This window comes from Atta cephalotes (assembly GCF_000143395.1).
Source record: "Atta cephalotes unplaced genomic scaffold scaffold00024, whole genome shotgun sequence".
Lineage (NCBI taxonomy): Eukaryota > Metazoa > Arthropoda > Insecta > Hymenoptera > Formicidae > Atta > Atta cephalotes.
The window spans coordinates 2,633,248-2,644,276 of NW_012130088.1; the positions used below are offsets into that span (position 1 = coordinate 2,633,248).

At 32.2% G+C, this 11,029-nt stretch overlaps 1 protein-coding gene across 1 annotated transcript; it reads left to right on the top strand.

The window, feature by feature from the left end:
* The first annotated feature begins 6,183 nt into the window (after nt 1–6,183).
* LOC105620084 (SID1 transmembrane family member 1-like) lies at nt 6,184–10,594 on the top strand. Its single transcript, XM_012201593.1, has 9 exons — nt 6,184–6,351; nt 6,984–7,279; nt 7,402–7,549; nt 7,624–7,707; nt 8,487–8,801; nt 9,057–9,606; nt 9,670–9,938; nt 10,002–10,211; nt 10,307–10,594. Exons 1-9 carry the CDS (start codon nt 6,184–6,186, stop codon nt 10,592–10,594), a joined length of 2,328 nt encoding a protein of 775 aa, XP_012056983.1.
* The last annotated feature ends 435 nt before the right edge of the window (nt 10,595–11,029 follow it).

The window sequence follows — 11,029 nt, forward strand, 5'->3', positions numbered from 1 at the left end:
GATGAATAACAAAATCTCTCGAGTACTCCTTTCAGGCACAAGTTAACACGCACGTACGGTGGGCGAAGCACCACGTACGTCAAGATCTCCTTACATCACAAGGGGAAATGGGAGCGTTATCAAAAATATCTCCTAAACCGTTCATGTTGACGGACGAAACCGCGACTCATCCTGTCCGTTTTACGAATAGGAAGCGAAACAGATCATAAACGTCAGGAAACGTTCGGAAACGTCGCGGTGCAGAGTATGTCGCTATTCACTCCGAATTACGACACAACCGCGAGTCTCTCACTCTCTCTGTCTTTCTCTCTCTCTTCGAGGGGGAATTCTTGCGCGTTCTCGCGCCGCGGGCGTCGCCTCACATTTGCGACGTGGCGGAAACGCGTCTTAACTGATGCATCTTTTCAAATAAGACCGATATCTCGTTCGTTTACGTGCTAAGATACAAATAACCATTATCGTCTACGCGTAATAACAATGCACGGTTCCGCCATTATTTACCTCACGTTCAGTGATGCGAAATTGAGCGCATTCAGCGAACTCAATAGTTTAGTGAGTTCTCACTGCTATTGGTATATTTTTCTAGATCTAAGAATCTGATTGGATGATCTAGAAGAATACACCAATAACAGTGAGCACTCACTCAATTGTTGAATTCATCTTTTCCGATTCTTAAAGATCGGTGTTCTGACCGAGAATATATAATCAACTTTCGAGAATTTTGATTCTTAAAGAATCGCTTCTCCTTTTCTTTTTAAAGAATCGATTCTCTTTTATGGTAGAAAAAAAGATTATATTGGCCGTAGTGGCCGTAATCTGTCAATTTATTATGCCGTAATCTGTAGAAATTGATCAATCATAATCCTTCTCGTTTGATTATGAAATTGACCAATCATAATCCTTCTCGTTTGAATATGATTAGTTAATTCTTAATTATCAGGCTTAAGGTGCTATTTCATTTTGCGTTTTTGTCATACGACGAATGTATAGAACAAAAAGGTCCTCGGATCTCTCTATATAGATAGATTCTATCCTATAGCCAATCAATGAGCTTAAAAACCTGTGTAAACAATTGTGTAAACAACAGAGAAAAATATCAGGACGCTCTTCATCTCGATTTCAGGCTTGTTCTCTCTTCCGATTTGGTAGAAATTTCGTCATAGTAGCGCAATTCTCTTGATTTGTTGTCCAAAATGAAGTGCGCATGCGCGAAATAAGTAAGTTCCTCAGTAACGCCATCTAATTCTATATCTTTTTCTGTTTTCTTTTTTAGGGCCATTTAAATGTTCGAGTAGCGGATCAGAGAAAGAGATAGAAGAAAAGAAAATCGTGATTAGTTTAGTTTAATTAGTTTAATTTAATGTATTGCGAAGCTTTATGAGGAAGATTACATGTTAACAGAATAATAGACAAAATATGATACAATAGATTATAGTAGACATAAAATAAAATACAATGCAATAGTCATTAGTAGCTTGCAAATAGTTAGGCATCAGTTGATGGGCTTTGCTGTTACAAAGCCCACCAGCAACAAAATTGGAAATAAGACAACAATGCAATGAGAGGTGAATCATTAACTGAAATCATACACACATACTACCTAACATTCACGCGCATACACACACATATCTGCAACCACATCATTTCGTCAGTCTCGCTTAAATACTGAGTGATATGTATAATTGCTGGATTGTTTTCGTTTTAGTTAAAAATCTGCGTTCTATGTGGTGCAATTCTAATAATTTAATTAAAATGCAAGCGATCTAGTAGGAAAAAAACATATACTGCAGTCTTTAAAATATTTTTACAATATAATATTTGTATCATACGACATTTATATAATTTTATATTTTCTTATTTTTGTATTTTTTTTATTTTGCAATGCATTACAATTATAAATCTATTTCTTTTAATTTTATTACATTTAGATTATATACTCATAAATTATACTTTGATGTACAAACGACCTAAAGAGAGAGAGCGCAAAAATAAAGGGCTGAGAAAGAAATTTAGATGACGCTATTAGGGAACTTACTTATTTCGCGCGTGCTCCATTTTGGGAAAGATTTGTTCGCGTTGCATGCTCCAAACATTAAAGCCAGAAACACAATGAAAAATACAAGCAATAAAAACAGGGAATAAGAGATTTCAACTTATCAGAAAGCGTTCATTTTAATATATATGATAGTATTTCTGATAGGTCCAAATTTGTTATTTCCTATCGCCTGTGCTTTTATTGTGTTTCTAGCTTAACTCAGAGAGCACTTGGATCACAGGTAAGGTGGCGGTTGGAGTAGTTGCATTCATGTGGTCCAATGTTCAGTAACAGGAATAGATTTTGGACAAGTGAGTATGCAACCTAATCCGTGAGGCCACTCGAACGAGTCGGATATGTGCTTCATTTCGTTTCGGGTATTTTGTGTTATCTCGTATTTGAAAAACGCTTTTATACAAAATAAATGCGTTTTTAATAAATATAAAAGTTAAATTATATTTTTATATTATATTATATTTTATTGTATTAATATTATTTTATTTTATTTTTAAAATTTTTTATTGGGAGTACAAATTAATTAAAAAAATTTGGTCCGTTCAAAACTGCATTTATTTCAAAACAAAATGAATGAACAGATCAATTAAAGTCCATCGCTGCCTACTACTTTTTCCCATCTCTCAGACAATTTTCGAATTCCCTCTCGAAAAAATGACTCATCTTTGGAGGCGATCCAATTTTGGAGCCAATTTTCGATTTCTGCGAAAGAAGTGAACCGATGACTTGCTGCATCCTTCGAAACAACCAGTAATCAGAAGGAGCAATGTCCGGAGAACCTGGCGGATGCGGTAAAACATTCCATTTGAGCGTTTCCAAATATTTTTTTACGACTTTAGCGACATAAAGTCGAGCGTTGTCATGAAGAAGAATTTTATCATGTCTTTGCTCGTATTCCGGCCGTTTTTCTCGCAATGCACGGCTCAAATCACGAATCAATTGCCGATATCGATCGTCCGTAATGCAATCGCCAGGTTTCAACTCATAGTCAACAAAACTCTTTTGGTTCCACCAGATAGAGCATGGTTTTCGAACCATGAATGTTCGGCTGTAGTGTTGAGGTCAATGGCAACGATTGACTAGACTTAGCGTAGTATTTTTCTTCTTGGGGTTGTCATAGAATATCCACTTCTCATCTCCAGTCACAATCCGATGCAAAAAACCTTTTCTCTGTTATCTTTAAATCAACTGTTTGCAAGTGAAAAATCGCCTTTCAACGTCTCTCGATTTCAGTTCATAAGGCACCCAATTTCCTTGTTTTTGAATCATTCCCATGGCTCTCAATCGTATAAAAACGGCTTGTTGAGTTACCTCCAATGATTCTGTAAGCTCCTCTTGCGTTTGACTCTGATCTTCTTCGAGTAATGCCTCTAATTCTTTGTCTTCGAATTTTTTTGGCTGTCCAGAGCGAGACTTGTCTTCAACGCTGAAATCTCCATCCTTGAAATTTATTAATTGGAACAGTGTCACTATAAACAACAAGCATTCGATGGGCTTCAGCCGCACTTTTCTTCCAATTAAAGCAGAAAATCAAAACCTCTCCAAATGCTGCTTGATTAACACAAAATTCGACATTTCAAACACAGTAAAAATCAAAGTTTTTGTATAAAACTCAAAGCGATATAAATTGAATATTATTAGCAGATGTCTAGCCTCTCTGAAACCGCCAAAATCAGCTGTCACTATAAACCATTCACAACAGCTGGAACCATCTTTAAGGAAACGGACCAAACTAATTTGTATTCCCAATACTTTTATTTATTTCATTTATTTATTCTTTTTATTTTATTTATTTTATTTTTTATTTTATTTTATTATTTTATTTTATTAATATTATATTATATATTATATTGTTATATTATATTTTTATATTTATATCAAAAACATTTATTAAATATGTTTTTATACAAAATGAATCTGAAATATTTTTTGCGATATGTTTTCAATCATTACGCATGCGTAAAGGCTTAAACACAATAGGCAACAGGGAATAACAAGCCGTCCAATCAGAGTTCTGGTATGTAAATTCGATATTATATCCTACAACATTGATTGGACAGCGTTATTTCCTATTCTCTGTGCCTATTGCCTATGCCTATTGTGTTTAAGTCTTAACCCCCAATCGTACCATCTTCTGAAGTGAATGGAGCTTTTAATTGATCCATGGAGTATGCTCTAATGCGACGCGAACATCTAGTCGCCATATTGGTTCCGATGACGCGTATCGGAGCGTTTCAGGCATGTTGCGACAAACCTCTATTAACATCAAAGGTGCTGACAGAAAGTTGCACTATTAGAATACTAGAAATATAGATATTCGCGTCCATCATTTTTATTCCTTTTCCCACTTCTTGCTTTGTCCCCATTCCATCACTAAGCTGTGACGGGTTATGGTCTTTACAGGTTATGATTTGTATTCGCTGCTTGAAATTTTGTAGCTTCATTCCATTTTTGCTCTCAAAATCAGTTAAATATTTATCGTAATATTAGCAGGATCTGAAGAGTGTCTGGCGTTCAGGTTATTTCTAGATAAAATACCAAATATATATGTCTTTTCTTCAATTTGAAGAAAAGGATTGAAATTTCTCATTTGTGAGGAAATGTAGTGATGTTTATTCATAAATCATGTATTTATTTTACAGCAATACAACAAGTATTCAATAATTTAAATTTCCTGTGAATATTATTGCACATTATTGCAGGAAATTTAAATAATCGAATACTTTTTTCTGATCTATTGATAGTTTACCGCAATGCAACAAGGCATTTTATAAATTTTTTTGCTTTCGTTAATATATAATATTTCAATTTTTTTATATCTTTCTTTTTGTCTCTTAGTCTCTTATGGTAAAATTTCGAAGTGCGACAAGGCTTTCAAGAGCTTAGAAGCTATAACCTATAACAACCGTAACAATCATAACCTTCTCAGACCAATGACAGAATGTCGGGAATAAAGCAAGGAATGGGGAAAGGAGTAAAAATGCGGATATTGCGAATACTCACATTTATAGTGCCTTAATGCTGCTGTATATACTGTGCTGTTGGTATCCCTGTTGTGTCTATATTTAGTAAATTTCTTACACCTGTAAACTCGTGTGAAATTGTTCACGGTTTACAATTTTTTACACATAGCTGTTGAAAGTTTCTAAATAAAATGAATACACGATTCATTTAAGTTCAGTCACATTTAATTGGATAATTTTTAATTGACTACTCTATGCCATTTCGAGTCTGGCCGTATCGACTCGGCTTATAGTCGAGGCCACTCTACCAAGATATTATTATTATTACATTTAAGAACAGAACTTACAATCAGAAAGAAAACAAGAGAAGAACAAAAGCTTCAAAAAATATCATATTGTAACATTAATCTTAATATTGAGACAAATAAGCATAAGAGATCAATTCTAGTACTTTGTACAGTGACAAATTGCTTATTCTAAACTGAAACGAGAAAATTATCAAATATAGCTGCTATAACGCCAATTGACACGATCGCTTGGTACCAAGATCCGTAAAAAAAAAGGAAGAACAACAATGTTCAAAACTTTTGATAGATGAGCAACTTTCAAAAATAATATGCCATCTCTTGCGTTTAGTTTAATGTAATTACCAACAGATCGATGTTATAATTCATATTCTCAACAATAACATAGCATACGCAGCGAGAGATCATTTTAACACACGTTTTTTTTCTAATGAATTTATTGCGCTTGTTTCAAAATGTTAAATTCAAATTTCGAGAAATACCAACGCACGCGCATATGGCCATATTGTTAATAGAGATAGAACATGAAAATGTGATCGCAGGGTGCAATATATCTGTACATGCTCGTGTCGCAGTATTTCGTAATTGTGACAGATTTCCTAACCTCAACAATCGTCCACTTCAACGTTTAATATCTCAATTCTTAAGGAAGAACGACGTTTATTTCTGCTTCTGTTTCATAAAAACGCGTCGAATAAGCCTAATTTTATAGATTTTTTATGTACTAACTAAATTGTATAATTTTTTTATCTTATAAACATATATTACGAAAGTACTACATGTTTATTTAAATTTGTTCATATCATTTCATCTCTTGTCTAACGAAATTTGTTCTAATCATTTGGTTTCTTTTCTAGCAATAAAGATGCAAAACGCTTTGAAATTGTTTATTGTATTATCGCTTCTTGATACTGTAAGAACAATATCATCTTCATCTTTTTCTCCAATCGTTGTAGAGGCAAAATATGAACATTCTTATAATGAAACTATAAATTCTACGGTTGAATATGTGTTTTTGTATCCTGCTAGTAATGTAAGTCCTAAAATTAATTCATTGAGTAAATATCTTTTACTTACATTGCTTCTACAAGATTTTTATTTCTTAACACCTGAATGATGATTATCAAGAAAATAAAAAACCTCAAAAAAAGTTTCATTATAGATATTTGCAAATCAACTTTATTTTTGAAAAAACTAAAAATTTAAACAATTTACTATTTTCTTTATGGAGTAAAATAAAAATCATTTAGGTATTGAAAAATCTTTGTAAATTGATATAATTTTTTACATTAAATTATTTCCAATAAATTTTATTTTAATATATTACTTTAAATTGTACAAACAATAAAAAGGATTTTGCATTATTCCTTTTATTTTTGTAAAAAAAATATTAAAATTTTTTATAGGTACAAATTTGCGTTATTATATGATAAATTTGGAGCAAAATTTTTAAAAATTAAAGGGTGATAAAATTTTTTTTTAGAAAAATGTATCTTTTAATGTAAAAAACTACAAGAAATTTTCGTTATTTATTGAAAAACAAAAAGTTAATCAAAATATATTGTACTGTTATTATTGATTAAAAAAATTATTTACATTTATTTATATTATTTATTTATATATTTACATTTGTTATATTTAATTATATTAATGATATATTTGTAGGTAAGTCTAGAAACTGCTAGGATTACAATAGAAAGCAACGCGACTCATAGTTTGCCATTGATAATAGTAGTACGTCAAACAACAGGTATTCTGTCCTGGCAAATACCTTTACTTGTCAACAGCGCGGATTTAGATACTGTGATATATAATAAAACTAGTCGTACTCTGTGCTCCACAAAGTATTATCGATACGCACAAAATAATGATGAACATGTTATTGTCGGTATTTCCACAGCCAGTCATGAGAATATCACTTTCTCTATTAGTGTGGTGGAAGTTATGGACTTTTATTTAAGGCATGTATTTGTATTATCATATAAATCATATAAATAGTAATTTGTAGTATCAAATACAACATCATTAAGAAACATACCCAAAATACGCTCGCATATAAATTTTTACATTTTATTCTTTGTAGTTCCAGAAAAAAAGTAGAAGTACAAATTTCTCCATCCGAACCTATATATTATGGCTACATCTTCTCAAAGGAGGAAAATTCCTCAGTCATTGTTCGTGTGGAATCAGATAATGATATCTGTATGACTGTTTCTGTACAGAATACATCTGTAAGGCATGATAAAATGCATGACACAGTTCTTAATAAAATCAATATTTACAAATCTCTATCTTTTCTTTCCAGTGTCCTGTATTTGATTTGGAACGAAATATTGAGTTTTCTGGACACTGGCAGACTGTAAGTAGAAGAGGAGGTATTACAGTACCGGTAAGTTGAATTATAATAATCTTTTCGATATATGATTGATGTATTTTATACAGGGACCATGAAAATCTAGCAATTTTTTAAATAAAATAACAATACACAAAATAACTAAATATTAATTTATTTCTTATTATATAACATTAAAAAATAGAATATCATTTGAGTATATTTGAGTATATTTGGACAATGTAACTGCGTTTAGCAAACAGCTCAATGATTCTTTATTATGATTGGTTTCTATCCAGCGAAGAAGTAAAGACAAGAATTAATTATATTAAAGAATCACTGAGCGTTTATTGAGCTGCTTTGGATGCATTCAGTTATAACTGCTCATTGAGTACTCAGCTTTTACATCTGATTAACATATTTCATCTTATATAATAAGAAAATAATATCTAAATTATATTTCATATTGTTATTTAATTTTAAAAATCACTCGATTTTCATGTTTCTGTATATACAACGATGATATAAAATTGTTATAATATGTTATTATAATATAACAGTATTATATATATAAAATGTCAACATGAAATTGTTATAATAGTTAATATTTTTGAGGCTTCCACAGGTGCTTTCTATATAAAAATTATGCATTTTACGGGTTTTCTTCATATTCAGATCCATTTTTGGAATGCCAACGTTTCGTGAGTTGCAATCCATTTCATCAGGGCGAGAAGCAGCCTGATACTTAGTATCTGCTCTTCGCCCTGATAAAGTGGACTGCAAGATTCATGAAACTTGGTATTCCAAGAATAGATTTATTACAATACTTGTTTCAGAGAGAAGCTTATCCGTTAGGATTCTTCGTTGTACTTGTTGTCAAAGGAGAAGACACTGACTGTAATGGATTGTCTAGTAGTAATCCTCTTCGTACTAAAAATGTTACATTAATTGTAAATCCAACTATTACCAAACGGGATTATGTTGTCGCATCGGTGTCAGCAGCAACAATTGTATTAGGTTTTTGTATCATTTATATAACGGCTGTAATAGTGTTCAGTATCAGAGAAAGTAAGAAACTTGCAACACAAGACTCGATAAATGAAAACCAAGATTTTAATGAACATATACCGAGTCCGTCAATGGTAGAAGAGGTAACTAATTATAATGGATTAATATTTCATGCAGAATGAGGCACATAAAATGTGAATATCTCAAAAATTAAAGAAGTACAAAAAAAGGTTTCGAACAAAAGTTTTAGAGTTTCAAAGCGGATTTATAGTGTGTTAATAAAATAAAAAGAAATATGCCTCATCCTATGTAGTTGTACATGTTTTATGCATTTTGCAAAGTACATTCATAATAATTTTAATGTTTGTAATTGAATGTTGTATTACATATTTTATCAGAATAGTCCAAAACAATTGAATTCTACGGAAGAAGATTCATCCCTAGATGAGGATGATATAGATCTAATGGAGGATGCTCTCTCTGATAAGGATGTGATACGAACAAAGGTCATTCTCTCGGTCTGTGATCTCGCTCGCAAAGAACCAAGAATATTGCGACATAAATCTCGTTTATATTTATATTACTTGACAACTGTCGCGATATTCTATACACTGCCGGTCGTACAATTGGCGGTGACATATCAGCGTGTCCTTCATACAACTGGAAATCAAGACATGTGCTATTACAATTTCCTATGCGCTCATCCACTGGGTTTGCTGTCCGACTTCAATCACCTATTCTCAAATTTTGGATACGTTATGCTGGGTTTACTGTTTATATTTTTGACTTATTCTCGGGAACACAATGAACTAGATAAAGAAAAAATTAAATGCTACGGCATACCACAACATTATGGTTTATTCTATGCAATGGGCACTGCATTAATAATGGAAGGTATATTGTCGGCCAGTTACCACGTATGCCCTAGCCGTAGCAATTTTCAATTTGGTAAGTTGTATTAAAAACAAAACAAAGTATTGTTTTTGGTATTAAATATTATTTAATTTCTAGACACCAGTTTCATGTACGTAATCGCGGTTCTCTGTATGATCAAGATTTATCAAAATCGTCATCCTGATATAAATGCTAGAGCACCGGTAACATTTGGAATGTTAGCTGTTATAATATTCGCAGGATTGATTGGAGTTCTAAATGGTTCCAAAATCTTTTTGATAATATTTTCCATCCTGCATTTACTAATATGTTTCTTTCTGACTGTACAAATATATTATATGGGTCGATGCAAATTTGACAGAGGCGCTTTTAAAAGAATGGTGCAGGTACGTGTCTCCTTGATTTTACCGTATCATCGCAAGACACATTTGCCATTTGATATCTTGCAGAGATTCAAACATGAGGCGCGCTGCGGCATATGGCACTTACTCCGACCGCTTTATCCCGCAAGATTTATAATGCTTGTACTGGCAAATTTATGTAATGTTGGACTTGCGGTATTTGGTAATATGTATCAGCAAGGCAATTTCGCTACATTTTTACTAGCTATACTGATGTCCAATTTAATTTTATACACATTCTTTTACATAATGATGAAGGTATGTATATACTCTTTTTTTTTCTCTTTTTTGTGACCGTATAAGTAAACTAAAAGTTATTTAATTTGCATTAATATGAAAAATCTTATTTCTAGCTTTGCCACAGGGAAAAGATTCTACCTACACCCGCGATTTATATTTTCTTATCCATGCTGTTTTGGGGAGCAGCCTTGTACTTCTTCGTGAATAAAACTATTTCTTGGGCACTTACACCAGCTCAATCCCGCTTATATAATAAACCTTGCGCATTATTGAACTTTTTTGATTCTCATGACATCTGGCATTTTCTTTCGGCATTAGCTATGTTCTTTTCTTTTATGGTATTACTTACTTTAGATGATGATTTAACGGATGTACATCGGAGTCAAATACCAGTTTTTTGAAGATCTCTACGTAGTGAAAATTATATGAAATTTTATAATTTTACATAAGGTATTTTCTCAAATGTAGAATTACAATTCATATATTAGAATTGTAAAATTCTTAGAATAGTAATTCCACGAAAGAATTTGTATATAAAAAATATACAAAAGGCTCTTAGGAGAGCTTGTATATGTGGATATGGTCTGTGTTAAAGAATGTATATGATGTCGATTAGGTCAAATGAATGTATGAACGAATGCAATTCCATAAATTGCCTGCTACAAAACCAATTTTAATTCCAGTGCTTCGATGGCACTTTTTATGAAAAATGTATGTGATAATGTTTTAAAGTGAAAAAAATATGTGTTGTGTGTGTGTGTGTGTGTGTGTGTGTGTGTGTGTGTGTGTGTGTGTGTGTGTGTGTGCGTGTGTGTGTATATATATATCCGAACGAA

Bases quoted from the DNA above. Each gene is read 5' to 3' on its own strand.
- LOC105620084 (XM_012201593.1), top strand. From the start codon at position 6,184: ATGCAAAACGCTTTGAAATTGTTTATTGTATTATCGCTTCTTGATACT. The intron at 6,352-6,983 runs GTAAGTCCTAAA...ATATATTTGTAG, and splicing joins TTTTGTATCCTGCTAGTAAT to GTAAGTCTAGAAACTGCTAG. The intron at 8,802-9,056 runs GTAACTAATTAT...ATATTTTATCAG, and splicing joins GTCCGTCAATGGTAGAAGAG to AATAGTCCAAAACAATTGAA.